This window comes from Harpia harpyja, chromosome 13, assembly GCF_026419915.1.
Source record: "Harpia harpyja isolate bHarHar1 chromosome 13, bHarHar1 primary haplotype, whole genome shotgun sequence".
NCBI lineage: Eukaryota > Metazoa > Chordata > Aves > Accipitriformes > Accipitridae > Harpia > Harpia harpyja.
The window spans coordinates 44,026,151-44,044,270 of NC_068952.1; the positions used below are offsets into that span (position 1 = coordinate 44,026,151).

The 18,120-nt window shown below is 62.6% G+C and overlaps 1 protein-coding gene across 1 annotated transcript; it reads right to left on the minus strand.

The window, feature by feature from the left end:
- Positions 1-14,414: 14,414 nt before the first annotated feature.
- DGUOK (deoxyguanosine kinase) lies at positions 14,415-17,383 on the minus strand. The gene is made up of 7 exons (XM_052806659.1): positions 17,305-17,383; positions 16,842-16,954; positions 16,551-16,736; positions 15,937-16,080; positions 15,401-15,516; positions 15,177-15,276; positions 14,415-14,960 (listed from the first exon to the last, which is right to left on the minus strand). The coding sequence occupies exons 1-7, from the start codon at positions 17,381-17,383 to the stop codon at positions 14,898-14,900; spliced, it is 801 nt and encodes a 266-aa protein (XP_052662619.1). The 3' UTR covers positions 14,415-14,897.
- Between the last annotated feature and the right edge of the window lie 737 nt (positions 17,384-18,120).

Here is an 18,120-nt window from a genome sequence, read left to right on the forward strand (position 1 = left end):
CTTACACATCCAGCAACCTTACATATCCAGCAGCCCTATATAATCAGCAATCTTACACATCCAGCAACCTGCGTATCCAGCAGCCCTATATATCCAGCAGCTCTATATAATCAGCAATCTTATACATCCAGCAACCTGCATATCCAGCAACCCTATATATCCAGCAACTCGTTCTATCCAGCAACATATGTATTCTGCAATCTCATATATCCAGCAGACCTATATATCCAGCAACCCTAAACACTCAGCAACCCTAAATACCCAAATCCCATATACCCAGCAACCCTGTATATCCAGCAACCTATACATCCAACAACCCTATATGGCCAGCAGTCTATATATCCAGCAACTCTACATATCTAGTAGTCTATATATCCAGCAACCCTACATAAGCAGCGATCTTATACATCCAGCAACCTGCATATCCAGTAACCCTATATATCCAGCAGCTTGTTGTATCCAGCAACTTATATATTCCTCAATCCCGTATCTCTAGCAACCCTAAACACTCAGCAACCCTAAATACACAGTCCACTATATCCAGCAACCCTACATATCCAGTGACCTATACATCCAACAACCCTATATGGCCAGCAGTCTATATATCCTGTAGTCTATATCTCTATATTTCAAATTATTACTTTCAACCTCCCCGCTGGGCTGTACGAAAAACAAACTAAACCCACCCAAAGCCAACAGGGGAACGGGTTTTTAAATCCCTCGTCCTCCAAAAACACCCGCTCACCCCTGCCGGGAGCCCCAAAATTGCCCCGTATACATATTTTGGGGTTTTATTAAATCCCTTGGCAGGAGCCAAACGGCTCAGCTGCAGAGAACAGAGCAACTCGGTGCACACAACGCAGCTTGGAAGACGCCGCTTGGTGTCGTCCCGCTACAAAAAATGCTCAATTTTATTAAAAGCGCAGAATTTGGGAGCCGGAGGAGAGCGGAGGAAGGCTGGACCGTACCGGCGGGGATGCCGAGCCTTTCCTGGTGGCATCTGGGCGGTGGAGGGGGGACGCACAACGCCGCGCGCCGGGGCTGCGGCGAGGGCACGGCGGGGTGTTTGGGAGGTCAGCGGGTGCCGCTGCCAGCCAGCGGCACGGGCCGGCCAAGAGGCAGGAGGCAGCTTGGCTGCCGGCCCCGCACCGCGCCGGTGGAGCCCGGCCAGCCCCGGCACTCGGCTTGTGGTTTTCCTCCTCTGGCAACAGCCCCGGGGATCCTCCACCGGGACGGCGGGTTGGGGGGCACCGCGGGGGGGGGGGTAAGTACCGAGCATCCCTGAGTGCAGGAGACCCTACAATAACAAACCGCGCGGCCGGTGCCACCAAAGGGCTTTGCCGGGGAAGGAAAAGCTGCCGAAATCACGCACACGTCCGCCCGGGGATTGATGCTCCCGGGGGGGCCACCGCTTTGCCTCGCCGGACCCCGAGAGACGGAAAAAACCCCCTCCCGGTCCCAAACCACCGCCACTGTCCCCAGGTACCGGCAGGGGTGATGCCGGAGAGGAGCCGAACGGCGCAGATGCCCTAAACCCAAGCTCAACGCCCCTGAAAACGGAAAATAAAGGAAAACCGGGAAACCCGAGCGCCGAGCCGGACTCATGATAGCCCCCAGCTCCCCTCCGGCTCCCCCCCGGCCGGGGTACCCACCGCGCCGGCTCGCGGTCCCACTGCCTCCCGGCGCCGCGGGCGGCCGCGGCTGCCTCTCCCGCCTTGTTTTCCAAGCTGTTTCCATGGCCCCGGCTGACCCCGGCGCTGGGTCTGAGCTGCTCACTCCTGTCCTCATTTAGCCCGGAGAAAAGCCGGAATAGCGCCGATGCCGAGGGAGCTGAGCTGATTTACGCCACGGGAAGCCCGGCTCTGCTTTACACGAGCCCCGGGAGCACTTTTGGGGACCCCCGTAGCCATAACCCCTCTCCGGACAGCGCTAGGGCGATTATTTCACCCCCTTTTCCTTCTCACTGGAGTACGACGAGGCAGTTGAACGCGATATAGTCCCGCTCTCGGCTTCTGCACTGGCATCCCGCCAGTGCCGGGAGCTTCCGAGGGAGATGGGGGATTTTTTTCCAGGTGGAAAAAAATGTGTTCCCATATCCATCCTCCTCGTTTCCTCCAGGAAAAGGGTTTTTCCCTTTTGGAGGGGCCGCAGCAGGGATGCTCTGGGCGGGAACGCTCCGGATTGGGATGCTCAGGGTACGCATACTCGGAGTGGGGATGCTCGGAGCGGGGATGCTCAGGGTAGGAATGCTTGGGGTGGGGATGCTTGGGATCGGGATGCTCGGGGCGGGAATGCTCAGGGAAGAGATGCTCGGAATAGGGATGCTCGGAACAGGGATGCTCAGGATCGGGATGCTCCAGGCAGGAATGCTCAGGGAAGGGATGCTCAGGGTAGGGATGCCCGGGGTAGGGATGCTCAGAGCATGGACGCTCGGAGCAGGGATGTTCGGAGCAGGGATGCTCGGCACTGGGGACAGGCGAGCGATGCCCCAGCGGATGCTCCTACTGGAGCAGCTTTTGGGAAGCAAGCTGCCGCAGCCAAGCCACAGCATGCGTTCCCACTACGGCGTGCCTTCCCACCGCGGCGCGGAGCCGAGCCGGGAGACGCCAGTTGGCGCGGGCAGGGGGAAAGGCTTGGCACGGCGCAGAGCCGCGTCAGGCTCCCGGCTCTGGCCGGGCAGGGAGGGAGCTCTGCTCTTGAAAGGGAAAAGGAGGAGGAAAAAAAAAAAAAACCGCGGCGTTATTTTTGTTTCTTGGAGCGGTTTTTTTCCTCAAACACAGCTGGCTCCTCTCGTGCCGGCGCTCGGCTACCAGATTGGCGCCGGGGCCGGCTGGGCAAAGCCAAATTGTCGGCTGGTGGGCAGCGGCGGCTCAGTGGGGAGCTGTGTCCGCTCTGTCCCTGGAGAAGGGGAAGGAAGGAGGGAATGGGGAGGAAGGGGAAGAGGAAGAAAGGGAAGAGGAAGAAGGGGAAGAGGAAGAGGAAGGGGAAGAAGGGGAAGAAGGGGAAGAAGGGGAAGAAGGGGAAGAAGGGGAAGAAGGGGAAGATGGAAATGGGGAAGATGGAAATGGGGAAGATGGAAATGGGGAAGATGGAAATGGGGAAGATGGAAATGGGGAAGGGGAAGAAAGGGATGGGGAGAAATTGGGAGAAAGGGGAAGAAGGGGAGAAAGGGGATGGGGAAGGAGGGGAAGAGGAGGAAGATGGGGAGGAAGGGAAACAAGGGGAAGAAGGGCAAGGGGGTGGGGAGGAAGGGGACAGGGTCAGGGAGGAAGGGGTCGGGAAGGAAAAAGGACCCATCTGGGAAGGAAGAAGGAAGGGGGAAGCGCGTGGGCCGTAGGAGAAAGACCTGGGGCCTCGCCTCGCCTCTCGCCCGGCCCAGCAGCGTTTGCCGTCCCACCCCAGCCGCCCCCACGGGGCTGGGCCAGATTTCGCAGCCGTGCTGCCGGCGTCCCCCGCGGGACCAGGCTCGGTCCCCTCCTGGCCCCTCCAGCCCCACCAACCCCCCCACCGGAGACATTTCCACCCCGCCAATTGCTTTGCATTGCAAATCAGGCGGAGAAAGCCAATTTGGGGGGAGCGAGGCGGAAAGCCACCTCGCACTCATGCACTAACCAAACCGCACCCCCATTTTCAAGGTTTTGCCCCCCCCGGTTTGAGCAGAGGGGAGTCCCTGCACCCTCTTGGCCCCCAGGTGCAAGTCAGGGATGTGCCGCCCAGCACCCATGGGTGCTCGGCTCCCCTCCAGCCCATCCCCGTCCCATCATACCTGGGGGATGCTGCGGTGTCCCCCCCCCTCCCCGGGACGTGGGGGCTCCTCACGCCGCCGCCGTGCCGCACAGCCCGACCTTTTGGAGGAGGAGGAGGAGAACCGTGCGCGCCGCCGCCCTCCTGCCCGACAAGCACGGACAAGTCGGCGGCGCGATGGCCGGCGGCAGGAGCCGGGAGATGAGTGGGAGCCCAGCCCTGCCCCGTCTGGGAGCAGGGAAAACGCCAGCTCTGCCAAACCCAGAGCTGGTTTCACCGCCACGACCCGTCCCCGATGTGGAAAAGCATCTCACGGCGGGTGGGAAACGCGACCCCTCTGGATGAAATCCCTTTTCCAAAGCTGGAGGAAGACGCACGGCGTGGAAAACATGTGCCGGTGGCACGGACACTGGCTCGGCACCAGCAAAACCATTTTGCAGCACGCTGTACAAAAACCCCTGCTTTTTCTTCACCAAAATTTAAAGCTCCCCCCCGTCCCGGCTGCCTCCCCGGGGACCGGTGCCGCTGACTCAGCGCCGGCGCTGCTGAGTCACCGCAGCCACCTCAGCCCCGACGCCAACCGGCTCCGGCGATGAGCTCAGCCGCGGGGGCTTCGGCACATCCACGCTCACCGGCAGCCGCGGCACCGGCAGCACCGGGCCCTGGGGAGGCGCACGACGAGGCTTTTGCCAGCACCTCTGCCTACATTTTGGGGTCTCACTGGCTTTTTCCCCCCTGAAACCTCACCCATCCCCAAAACCGCACCAATCAGCATCGCCTTGAATCCAAGGCTACCGAAACGCAGTCGCCGTCTGGGCGAGGAAGCCGGCAGCGTTTCAACTCTCCCACCCGCCAACTGGTGCCACAGTCCTCTCCAAAAACACCCCATCACGGGCCACCCGCGAGCCAGGATGGCAGCCACGGTCGCCATCCACATCCTCCCCATCTCGCTCGCCAAAAGAGGAATGGGAATGATAAAAAAAGGGGGAAAAAAAAAAAAATCTAATTTTGATTTTATTTTTTTCCCCGCTGGGGTCATCAGTGCCGAGGGGGATGTGCCGACGCCGCCTCCGGCTTCCCCGGCCCGGTGACGGGGTTGATGACTCACGGGGAAGGAGGGGGGGAAGCGGCGCGTGCACGGGGCCGTCATGTTTGTAAACCTAAAAAAAGCCATGTGCGGGCAGGCAGCATGCTCCGGCCGGCAGCACCGGCTGCCAGCGGCTGCAGGCGAGGAGCACGGGGACAGGCAAGGGACAAGCAGCGGCTGCCTTCATGGCACCATCCCGACCGCGGAAGGCTCGGCGAGGCGTCCGGCACGGGTGGGAGAAGTCGGCCCCGCTGCAAGGGCTTGTGTTGTGATGGCTTTAATTGGCCCGGCTTTACGTGCAAGGGCTTTAATTGCAATGGCTTTAAGTGCAAGGGCTTTAAATGCAACAGTGTTAACTGCAACGGCGTTAACTGCAACGGCGTTAAGTGCAACGGCGCTAAATGCAATGGCATTAGATGCAACGGCGTTAAGTGCAACGGCTTTAATTGCAACACCAACGGGGGTTTCTAAGAGGCTCAGGGTCTTTAAAGCCCCTCGCCCTGTTGCTGCTCATCCCCCTTCTGCACCCCACTGCCTTCCAGCACAGCGTTTGCAACGGGCCGCAGCTCCCGGGATGCTCCTCCATCCTTCTCCACCAGGCTGGGAAGTGGGGGGCTGTGGTGACAGGGGCCATGCCACCAGCAGCCACCAGCTCTGCGGTGACGAACCCTCCAGCTATTACACAGCATCCCCCGGCCTCCGCGCTGACGACTGCAGCAATTACAACTTGCTCCAATCCATTTTTTATACAGCATTTTCAGGGCTTGAGGTGGTTCGGGTTTTTTTTTTCCCCCTCATTTGGCTGCGATGGAAATTGCAGGCTCGGGAGCTCGTGGTCCCCAGCTCCCCCGTTTGACAGCAAAATCTCATTTAATCAAAAGATGCGGCGACTGGATGTGCAGAAGCACTCCTCTCTTTTTTTTTTTTTCTCCCCTTAAGAACTGCCATTTTAGCTGTAGCAAACAAACACGCCGCATTGTCCCCGCGACACGACTCCCTCCGACAACCCGGCAGAACCCTGCCTGCAAAATCCCTGCCGCCTGCACGCTGCCAGCCCCGTCCCGCCACCGCCGAGCATCCCGGCTCCCAGGGAAAGGAGGTTTCAGCCCTGGGAGAGAGGAGAAAATTGGGGTTGAGCTCGGTTTGCGGGGCTGGCAGCGGCGTGGCGGGCAGATGTGGAGCGGGGACGGAGCCGATCGCAGCTGTTTCACCTCCAGCCTCTTCCCATTTCATTTCATCTCCCCTTGGATGCCGGCCCGGGGAGGGGGGGGGGGGGGGGATAAAAAAAAAGCTCTTTCATCCTCAAAAATGGTCTGGCACCCTCTTGCACCGAGCTCAAAGCAGCGAGATTAAAGAGCTGGCAGAGGAGGGGAGAGGGGGGACCGGTCCCCAGGAGGGCTGGGTTTGGGGTTCATCGCTCTCATCCCAGCCCGCATCCCGAGCCGCGGAGGGGACAGCGAGGGGACAGGGACAGCGGGCTTCGGCGCTGGCCCCTTCGTTGCCATCCCACTCGAAAGGCTCCCCGCGCGCACGTGGAGCGAGGGACACGGCGGAGACCCCGGCACGCGCGGGCAGGGAATGGGAACCCCATTGCCATAGGAACGGGGCCCGGGGATGCCGGCACATGCAGGCAGGGGACCGAGGACCCCAATGTCATAGGGACAAGGACAAGGGAGGCCAGCACGTGCAGGCAGGGGACTGGAGACCCCGATGGCACAGGGATGGGGACTAGGGACCCCGACGCTGCAGAAACGAGGAGCAGGGACCCCACCATGCGCAGGCAGGGGACGAGGGACACCATTGCCATAGGGATGGGGACGCTGGCGCACACACGCAGGGGACCAAGGACCCTGACGCAGCCGGGGATGGGGACTGGGGAACGCTGGCACACGTAGGCAGGGGGTCGGGACCCCCGACGCTACGGGGACAGGGACACACAATGCCATCGGGCCTGGGGACCCTGGCACACATAGAGAGGGGACTGAGGACCCGATGCCACATGGATGGGGACCAGAGACCCCAGCATACACAGGCAGGGGACCAGGGACCCTGATGCTGCGGGGATGGGGACGGGGGACCCTGGCACACGCAGGCAGGAATCCGAATACCCCGCTGCCATGGGGACAGGGACTGGGGACCCCAGCACATGCAGGCAGGGGACTGGGGACCCCAGTGCCGTGGGCACAGCTCACTCCCAGCACGCCGGCACTGGGGACACCCCAGGAAAGGCTTTTTGGGACGCAAACCTGCAGCACAACCGCACATCCCAGAGGCACCGCGCCACTGCTTCACCGACCCCGTCCCCAGTGGGACCAGCAAAACCCCACCGGGAAAGGCCAGAGCACGGGGGGGGACATTTTGCTTTCCCAAGGTCCCATCGGCTCCTCCTCCGAGCCACCTCTCCCCTTAATTACCTGCGATAAAGAGTCCAGGTCGGTAATCCGAAAAACAAACCTCGTCACAGCTAATTAGGTGCCAAAGGCCAAGAGCGGGGCTCGTTTATGGGGCCACGGTAACAACCCGCGAGGACTCTGCTCCGGCGCTGCCCATCCCTCCCCAGCATGATGCAACCTCGGGGCCGCACCGGCGCTCGCCGCATCCCGGCACCCCGCGGTACCCGGCACCCCAGCACCTGTGACGGGGTCTTTTTTTTTTTTTTTTTTTTTTTTTTTGGCAAAGCATCCACGGATCCGGAGGCGGCTCCGGCGTCGGTGGGCAGGCGGGTGCACGCGCCGGCGCATCCCGGGTGCGAGATCTGAAGCATCCCCGTCCCTCGAAAACACGTGGTGCCGAAGCCGCTCACCGCAGACTCAAAACTTCGGGGCGGCCACGCGTTTCGGCACGCTCTCCCTGGCTTCGGGGACGTCCCCCGGTGCCACCAGCATCCGCAGCCAGTCGGATCGTACCCGCCGCCAAACCACGCCGCTCTTGGCACCGGGATAACCCAAATCGCTGCCTCGGCTGGCGAACGAGACCCCTCCAAAGAGGACAAACCGCTTTTTCTCCCCACCTCCATCCTACCCCCCCCGTTATTCCCGGCGTGACGAAAAGCGGGGGGGGGGGGGCCGACCCCGCCGGACCCCCGCGTCCTCGTCACAACGAGGGATGACAGCTGCCAGCGGACGCGTTACGTCAGGGTGACGTCACGCCAGGGGAGCCTCATCGCCCTTGTTAGCATCACCCCGCCGTACCTCTGAGCTCAGCACATTTAGGGGATGGAGGGGAGAGCATTAATAAAAATAATAATTTTTTTTAAAAAAAGCTGAAAGAGCAATGGGGTAATAAGGGGGGGGGGGGGCACGTTAGGACTTATCCCCCCCCCAACCTCCATCCACCACCCCCCCCCCCAGCTGCCGGAGAGAAAGGAAGGGGATAAAAGAAGGAAAATACTCAAAAATCACCCCAAAAGGGAGAGGGGCAGAGCCGGGGCCCGGCCGGGCGGTGCGTGTGTGTGTGTGTCCCGTGTCCCCGGCCCCCCCTGCCCCCCCCCCGGCCCCGCCGCTTTGTCCTCCCGGCCCCGCCGCGCCTCCGCGCCCGCCGCTGCTCATCCGCGCCCGCGGAGCCACAAAACACGCGCAAACACCGCGGGTGGGGGCGGGGGGGGGGGCTTCACCCCCTTCCCCCCCCCCTCCACCTCCCCTCAGCCCGCCCCCGGGGCTGCATGTCCATGGGGGGGGGGGGATATGCACGGGTGGGATGCAGGGGGGGGATGCACGGGGGGGGGATGCGGGGGGGGGGGGGGGGAACGCACAAGTGGGGATGCAGAGGGGATATTTTTCTTTTTTTTTGGGGGGGGGGTGGTGGTACTTACCTCGCCGCTCCCCCCGCCGCTGCCCCCCTCGCAGCCCCCGCCGGGCCCCGGCACGGATCCGGCCCTCAGGAGGAAGCCATCTTGTCTCCCTCTCCTCCGCGCTCCCTCACCGCCGCCCTGCTGCAGCCGGGGGGGGGTTTGACCGGCGCATCTCTTCTTCCCCCCCCCCTCTTCCTCCCCTCCTCCTCCTCCTCCTGCTCCTGCTCCTTCTCCTTCCCCTCCTCCGCGCAAGCTCCCCCCCCCCCCCACGCAAACACCCTCCCCCCCCCCCCCCCCACGCAGCGCGACACCGCCCGCCCGCTCCCCCCGCCGGGGCCGCCGGTCGATCCCGGCCGCTGCGCAGGAGCCGGGGGACACACGGACACGGACACGCAGGGGAGGTGCCTCCTCCCCACGCCGCGACGCCTCGTCGTGTCGTGTGTGTGTGTCCCCCTAAAAAAAAAAAAAAAAAAATTTGGGTAACGGGACCCCCCAAACCCCGGTCGTGTGTGTGTGTGTGTCACCCCCCCCCCCGCTGGGAAACTGAGGCAGCAGCCCGCGCGGGGGAGTGGGAACAACAAGACGCAGCCCCAAAACCACGCTTTGCCCCCCAAAACCACGCTTTGCCCCCCCCCGCCCCCCCCAGTATTTTCCTGCTGTTAAACCCCCGGCATCCTCGTTAATTTGGGGACGCCGTTAATCGGGGGCCCTCATTCATTTGGGGACGTCGTTCATTTGGGGACATGGTTAATTTGGGGAAGTCGGAGCTTTGCAAGGCTTAAATCCCGCACAAGAACCCCCCGCGTCGCCTGGCTGCCCCTTTCTCCCCAAAATCCAGGCCCCGGTGAGGAAAAAAAGGCGGGGGGGGATGTTTTCCCATGGGAAGAGCAGTGGGAATGGGCCAGCGAAAGGGTTAAGGCAGGGCTGGAGTCCTTAAATCAGCCCTGATGGGATCAGCTCCAGCTTTTCCAACCCCTGCCCGGAGCTGGCAGGTCTCAGCTACGATGCACGTGTGTGTTTTGGGGGGGGGGGGGGGGGAAGGAAAAGGGGGAGCGGGAAAGCGAGTTCCCCCAAAGCCTTCCCCATCCAGGGCTTAGAGGTGATGCTCCAGCCCACTATGGGTTTTCCAAGACTATTACCGGCTGAATCGTCGGCAAAACTTCTACAAACTCAAAGGTCCCAAAGGTTTCCCAGGAGCATCCCGGTGAAAACCGTTTTCCAAAGGGATTTGCAGCAGAAGGAGCGATCCAAGGAGCCTCAGGCCTGCGGAATGCCCAGTGGGATGGATAAACCAGATGCTGTGTCCCGGCGGAAAATGCAACCATGGACCCGACATCCCCGTCCCTGTGATATTGGCTCGAGCTCGTCTTTTCCCAAAAAGGCCACGCGTGAGCCGAGAGCCCTATTGCAATGCCAAGCCGGAGCCCGCTGGGATCCGACCTTTGCTCCAAGCAAAGCGACTCCCACGGGAATAAATAGGATAAACTCGTGCCGGGAACTGGTTTTCCCCCCAATTTCCAACCTTGCACGACGGTGCTGCGGGCTGCAAACCCCCTTGGCCCGGCCAAGCTCAGCACCGCCGTGCAACAGGTCGCCGCAGAAAACACGGCGGGGATTTAATTAACGCAGACACCTCCTTCCTCCCATCCTCCTCCTCCTCCTCCGGCCGGACTGGGCAGCGCGTCCGCCGGCATCTACCCGGCGATTTACTCCCGAGTCATTTTAGCTGTTAACATCACAGCTGAGATCTGAAATATTTTCAGCGGAGGCATGGTAACGGCGAGCATCGCTCCGGATTAATGGAGGACATCCCCCTGGCAGGCGGGTGACGGTCCTTCGGGTGACACCGGGATGCGCCGGCCGACAATGAGACGAACCCCGGCAAATCCTTCATCCCATCCATCACCCTGATGCTTTTTTGGAGATGCCAGACCCGGTTTGGGGTGATTTCATGCCGGCGAAAAAACCCTCACCCCGACCCACCAGGGAAACCCCTCGAGATGGACAAATTTAGTAACTTTTTATTAGTAATGCTTTAAATGAGATTATCCCTAATCTCTAGCGTTTGGCACCGAGACAGCCTGCCAAATTCAGTTAGGGGCTTTCATTTCCCAACGCCGGGGATGTGCCGGGGACACCTTGAGCTGCATCATGTCCCGCCACCACCCGGCAAAGGGGTTTTGGGGTCCCGGTGTAACCGTTCCTGCCGGGAATGGAGTTTCCTGTGGGGTTTATTTAAGGTTTGGCCCCCCCAAGCTGGGGGAGATGGGTCAGAGCATCGTCCCCTCTACCAGCCCCGATCTTTGCCGGGCGGTTTGGGCGGCTCTTGTTAGAAACCGGCGGCTCCCCGGCACTGAGCGAGGCTTTGCCGTATATTTTTCCGTGGCGGTAATGAGCGGGTTCTCAAGGAGTTGATTAGTTATGCAAATGGCAAAGGCATCGAGAGCCGCCCGGGGAGGGTGGGAGAGGGTCCGTCGGCGCCGCGGGACGGGGAGCGGAACGAAACCTCGACCTCCGGCGTCTTCCCTCCTCCTCCTCTCCCAAAACCCTCGTGGATGGGGATGCATCGCGCCCGGCGTGGAAATCAAACGCCAAGGGAGACGGCACGAGCGCGGCTCCAGCCACGGAGGTGCGAGGGGAGACGCCGGCTTTCCCGGGCCTGGCCGAGCTGGAGGAACGGGCAGAACCGGTGCTGGGGAAAGGGGCTGGCTCCCCGGCTCGCTTCGTCTGCCAAACCACCCGGGGAAAGGCGCCGGGACGTGGGAACCGCGGCACACCCCTCCCTCGGCCGCCGGCACCACCAGGACCAGCCCGGGGCGGGCAGGGACCCACCGGCGCTTGGGTTCCCAGGGGAATCCCACCGCTGCCGACCCCGGCTCCGGCAGCATCTTTATAATAGTCATCTTTTTTTTAGCACGCCCACCCCGGAAAAGTGCCAGGGCTCGAATCCCCACCGTCAGCCGTTTTCACCGGCGCTTTGCCAAGGGCAAAGTCCTTCCCCCTGCCCTGCCATGTGCCAAACGGCGGCCGAGCCGCCTGTCCCCACGTCCCCACCGCCCCGTCCCATCGTCCCGCCAGCCATCCCAAGGGCAAAACCCGTCGGATACAACTCGGAGGCGCGAGGCGACCGCTCACCCCCCAATCCCCCAAAAAAGCAAAAGCAGCAGCAGTTTTGGGGGGGTGCAAAGTCCTAAAAATAAACCCCAAGCAGGAGATGTTTCTCCCTCCCCACCTCTCCACTGCAGAGACCCCCCCCAGCCGGAGCAGCCCCCCCTCCCCGTCCCCCTGCCTGCTTGGGCACGACGGGCGCGATATTAGAAATCCCGGTTACAACCACCCTGGCCGGTAAAACCAGAAGCGCCGAAGGAAGGCATTGTAATTTTTGGTGGAGAAAATGCCGCGACTTGTTAGCTTGGCGATGCTCCCCGCGGGCACGGCTCTGCCCTCCCCACGTGCCCCCTTCCTCGCCACCCCCTTCTTTTTTGGGGGAGCCCCCCCGATGGCACCCAGGATGGTTTTGCGCAGCATTTTGCTTTTATACCAAGAAATTCAATGTAAAGGCGGATTTTGTCCCATGCGTCCTGCTGCCACCCACCCTGCGGCGGTGTTTTGGGGGACAACCCAGGGATGAGCTAAGATTTGGGGGGGGGGGGGGTGTGTTTAAGGCATCGAAGCGGTTTTTAAGGCAGCAGAAGGTCCCATTTCCACCAGAAATACCCTTAAAAAAATAAAACCATCAACCAACCAAGAAAGGGCTTTCCCTGCCCACCCCCGACGAGCCCCCCTACAAGTTACGGTGACGTTACAACCGCCACAAAGAAGCCACAAATCACCCCCAAAAGGCGAAGACGTCCCCAGGAAGGGGGGACACACACTCAGATGGGTTTGGGGGGGCCGGAGAAGCACTCACCTCCCGGCGAAGCCCCTCGCACCTTTCCATCTCGCTCTCGGGGCGAACGTTAGATTTCGGGGCTCCCCCCCGCCGCGGGGGAGCGGGGGGAACCGGCGGCTGGACCGGGCTGGCAGACGGACCGGGTGCCCGGCGAGAGGGACATAACGCCGTCACCGTCCCCCCCGCCGTGGGGACGCCGGTGACTTCTGCGGGGACAGAGATGAAACCGAGTGAAGCACCCGGCTGACGTGAGTCGCCCCAACTTTTAATTTCCACGTTGTTTCCACCCCGGGGGCGGCCCCCGCTGACTCCCCACCCCTCCTTCCCCCAAACTCCCACCAAAACGAGGGGGGGGGGGGGTGCTGCCCCCCCCCCCCCATTCCCACCCCCTTATTTTTCCCAACCCCGTTTTACTTTTTTCTTTTTCCCCTTAAAAACACGCAGCTTCGCACAACTTCACCCCGCCGCCGCGCAACTTCAGCCGCACACCGGCAACTTTCCACGCGACACCCCCCCCTTCACCACCACCGCCCCCCCCCCCCCACGCGCCCCCAATTTAGATATGAAGAGCATTACCGGAAAAAAGGGGTACGGCACCCCCTTGGAAACGGGGGGCCGGGTGGGTTCGACCCGGAGCTAAGTGCATGCACGGCAGCGTGGGATGGTGGTGGGGGGGGGGGGGGGGGTGTGGAAGGAAAAGTGGGGTTGAAATAAAGATGCAAATTGTCGTCCCCCCCCAACCCCAGGGGGGTGTTGCAGTGGAGCTGCACGTTGCTGCTGCTGCTGCTGCTGCTGCTGCGTCCTTTGTTCTGCAGGCGCCCGCTCGGGGGGACCCGCCGGCCGGCCGGGGGGCTCAGGGCCAGCGCCTTGTGCCACCCCCCACAATGCTTTGCAGCAAGCAAGGCTCCTGGTTTTATTTTTTTTGGGGGGGGGGGGCAGAGGCAGCCAGACCCTCTGGGGTAACGGTGGGGAGGGTGGGAGGGCCTGGTGGTGGTGGAGGGTTTGGGGGGGGGGAAGCGGGGTGGGGGGGGTCTGGGGGGGTGCTGTGAGTTGGGGAGGGGGTTTTGTGGGGGTGTTTCGGGGGGGGGTCGCCGGCCGTGGGGGTGCAGCGGGTGGTTATCGTAGGGTTGTCAGTTCTGAGCCCATACCGGGTTGTTATTGCAGGGTGGGCGGCCGTGGGTCCGTGTCAGCGTCCCCGCTCTGTTGTTATTGCAGGGTCGTTAGTGGGGGTCCGTGCAGGTCCCGCTCTGTTGTTATTGTAGGGTCGCTGGAGAAAACCCCGGGGGTGGCAGCCCGGCTTCTGTACCCCCCCCCCCCCCGCCCTATATCCTGCCCCACAGCCCCCCCGCAAATCCCCCACCCCACAGCCCGCCGACCCCCTGCCCCACATCCTGCCCCAAATCCCCCCCTTCCCGCCCCAAACCCTGCCCCACAGCCCCCCATCCCAGCACCCCCCCCCCCCCCCGCTGCCCCCCCGGTACCTCCGGGGCAGGTGCCCCTCACACGTGCTCGCCCCGCCCCCTGCTGGCCCCGCCCCTGCGGGCCCCGCCCCCTGCTGGCCCCGCCCCACCCGTGTTTATGTAGGGTCGCACACCCCACCACAGCCTCCCCTAAAGGCGGAGGGAGTCCTGGCTGCTACCCCCCCCCTCCCCGCAAAGGGGTACCCCTAAAGATCCAACCCCCCTCCCCAGCAAAAACCACCCAGCAGGTGCCAAATCCCCGTGGTTTTCCCCCAAACCCAGGGGCACTGTCCCCTGTGTCCCCCTCCCCGGGGTCACCCCCGCTGCTCTGGCCACAAACACCCCAAAATTGGAGGAACAACATCCCCCCCGTGGAACAGCACCCACTGGAGCCCACCCCGACCCCCCCGCCTGCAGTTCAAGACACAGAAGAGCTCGACGTCGCTTTGTTTTTAATTTAAAGGAAAAAAATATAAATATATAAAATAATAAAATACGGGGGTTGGCGTAACTTAAATATGAGCCACGACGATTTTTCCGCTGGAATTTAACCAGTGCATTAAATCCACCTTACGGAGCATCCCCGGCTCCGGCGTCCCCGGCTGGGGATCCCTATAGATGGGGAGGGGGTCGCGGCGGCAACCTGGTCCCCCAAATGCGCGGGGGGTGAGCGCATCATGCTGCCCCGAAGCTCATCGCACGGCTGCGCCTCCGATTATTCGCCTTAAACCATCCACCCCGCGCTGTCAGCGCCTTAAATACACCCCTTGCCCAAAATAAAAGGACCGAGGGGGACAGTCGGGGACCAGGACGTGTCCCTTGTCCTTGGTGTCGGGATCTTCGGCCGGAGCTGGCGGCGGCGATGCCCCTTTCCCGGCTCTGCCGCTCGGCGTGGGTACCGGTGGGCAGGGATGCTGCCGCTGCTCAGAGAGGGTTGGGGCGTGATGGCAAAGTTTGGGCTCGCAGCGCCGTCGCGAAAGCCTCCACCTGCAAGGAGAAGCCAATTCAGAGTGCCGGATGGCACCGGGATGGTGCCGGGATGGCCGAGGTTTAAACCAGCTTGGACCGAGGGTGTGGAAATTATTTTTTCCATGGAAAAATGAAGATGAGGCGGAGGCTCAGAGGTTGGCACGACTCCGACGGCTGTGCCGGCGCTCCCGGCAGCGGGATCCCGCCGAGCCGTGCCGCCTCGGCCGTGCCCACCTGTGTCATGAGGACGCCCTGCGCGGCCGCGTCGTGCTCAAAGTCCTTGTCCACATCCAGCACCAGGACGGGCGCGTGCTTCACGTCCGCAAAGTGGACCCTGAAGAAGGGAGGGAGAGATGGGCTTAAAACAAATAAACCCCCAAATCAGGGGGGTCACCCCAAAACCACAGCTGGTCCGCGTGCCGGGGAGGGGAGTGCGGTGGGGATGGATTTGGACTCACTCCGTGGTCTTCTCCACCAGCCAGCGCTCGTGCTGGCCGTGGAGCTGCTGCAGGTACCCCAGCTGGATGCCCCCCTCCTCGCTCCTCGCCCTCCGCCGCAGCCGCTCCAGGCACGTCTGCACCCGCACGGGAGACGGGAGGTTACCGGGAGAGACGGGAGACGGGAGGTTAACGGGATGCAGGGAAGATGGGAGGTTAACGGGAGAGACGGGAGGTTAACGGGATGCAGGCATCTGGCACAGCAGCCCAAGGGGAGGGACCGCAGCCGGGCATCCCTGGAGGATGCAGCAGCCCTCCCTCCCCAAAATCCCCTCTAGGATCCGTAGCAAAACTCCCACCGACATTCCCGACATTCCCATGGGAACAGGAGCGACATTCCCATGGGAACAGGAGCGGGCCCCGCTCCTCCAGGGCAGGGAGTTACGGTTAAAACCCAACACTTCGGTAATTCCAGGCACTCGCCAGGCTCCGAGCGAAGCCGAACGCCTGCCGCATCTCTCTCCCCGCTGAACACGGGGGCTCTCGCCGGCACCCACCTGCGGCATCGCCCGCAGGTAGAGGAAGCCGTGGAGGGCGGCGCGGGGCCCCAGCTGCCGCAGGAGGAAGCCGTGCCAGTCCTGGTAAATGGCCCATTCCAGCGGCTGCAGGTGCCCGGCCTCAAAGAGGTTCTTGGCAAAGACGTACCTGGGAAGAGACGGAGAGAAGGGAAAGGGCAGCCGGCACCGCCAGCATCAGGACCTCCACGCCATCCCCAGCCCAAGTGGCTTCACGGCCACTTTTTTTGCCTTTTTTGCGCCAACTGGGAACAGCTGGCGTTTAATTAAGGCGGAAATCCTTAATTTGGGGCTGAGCGATGTTGGGGGATACACAGCCACCCGGTGTGGCCCACCGCTACCGAGCCCATCCATCACCCGAGGGATTTCAAGCCACCGCCTGACAGGGGCGAAGGTTATTGCAAAAGTTATTTGGGGGATAACGAAGCCCCAAATTATCCAACAAGCGCATTGTTGTAATTAAGCATCACTCCGGGCTTCACTGGGGACGGTGGCTCTGCTCACCCCAGGGGACACAACCCAAGCGGCGCAGACGCTCGTTCTCCCATTTAATCCCTTCATCCCTCTTCTTTCGTATTTTAATCTGGGGGTGCCAGGTACCTGTCGCTGTAGACGGAGCGCTCGAAGACCCGCACAGGGTGGGGGGTCCCGGGGAACCGCTCAGGCGGCGGCTCCAGCATCGCCTTCAGCCGGCTGAGGCAGGAGAAGGTCTGGAAGGTGTAGGACCACCGCGCCGGCTCCTGGTACATCATCTGGAGAAGGTTGGCGGAGCCCACGGACGCCTACGAAGGAAGGAAGAGCTGGGGGACGAGGCCGTCCCGCCGCGGCGGGGTTGCCGAACGGTGCCGTGACTCGACCGGTACCCGCCAACCGGTACCCGCCGTTACCTCCGCCGTGCCGCCGGCTGGCACCTTTTGCCACTGTGCCACGGGTTCGGTCACCAAGTGCCACTCGGGGAAGGTGGCACCCAGCAGCTTCAGGAACGTTGATTTCCCCACGGCTGCGGAGGGAGGGGGTGGGTGGGCAGGGTGAGCCTCTGTGTCCCCCTGCCCCGGCGCCTGCTGTGGGGTAACGCGGGTTTTTGGGGTGCCCCCCCCGCCCCAGTCGGGCAGCAATAATTAATTAATTACAGACATTAAATTGGACGCCGGGAGGCTTCAGGCTGCGCCCCCCGCGAGCACCCCAAATCCCCCCACCTCCATCGCACCCCAAATCCTCCTCCTGCCCCCCCCTCCTTCCCCAGGCAGCCCCCCCCGCACCCCAAATTGCCCCCCCCACCCCGAAAGCCACCGACCCTCCCCTTGGCACCCCGGGGACCCCCGTTATCCCGTGTGTGTCCCCCCCCAGTACCGATGTTCCCCTCCAGGGCCAGGCACAGGGCGGCCCCGCACCGCCCCATCCCGCCACCGCTTCCGCCTTCCCGCGTCATATGCTAATGCAATGGTAATGAGCGGCGCGCGCTGCCTCCCCGTGACGTCAACGCGCGGGGGGCGGGGGCGGGGGGAAACAGCCGCGGAAGCGGCGGCCGGAGGCGCGCGGCGCTGGGGGGGTGGTGGGGTGTATGGTAATTTATGCAAATGTGACTCCGCCCACGGCATGTCCCGGCAGCGCTGGAGAGGGGACAGGGCGGGGCACCAGCGTGGGGTTGGGGTTACCAGTATGGGGGCGGCGGGGGGGGGGGCAGGGGCACCAACGTGAGGTCAAGGGCATTGACACGGGGTCAAGGGCATCAGCGTGACATTGGGGACACCTGTGTGGGGTCAAAGGCACCGACATGGGCTTGGGGGGGCACCCGCGTGGGGGTCAAGGGCATTGGCTGGGGGTGGGAGCCCCCAAGAGAGGGTCAAGGGCACCAGCGTGAGGTCAAGGGCATCAACCTGAAGTCAAGGGCATCAATGTGGGGTTGGGGGCATCAACGTGGGGTTGGGGACATCAATGCGGGGTTGGGGACATCAACGTGGGGTTGAGGACACCACCAGGAGGTCACGGGCATCACCACAGGGTTGGAGGCATCAGCACAGGGACAGGTGACGGGGTTGAGGGCGTCCATGTGACATTGGGGGCACCAACGTGGGGTCAAGGGCATTGACATGAGGTCGGGGGCATCAACGTGGGGTCAAGGGCATCAGCATGACATCAGGGGCACCAACATGGGATCAGAGGCAC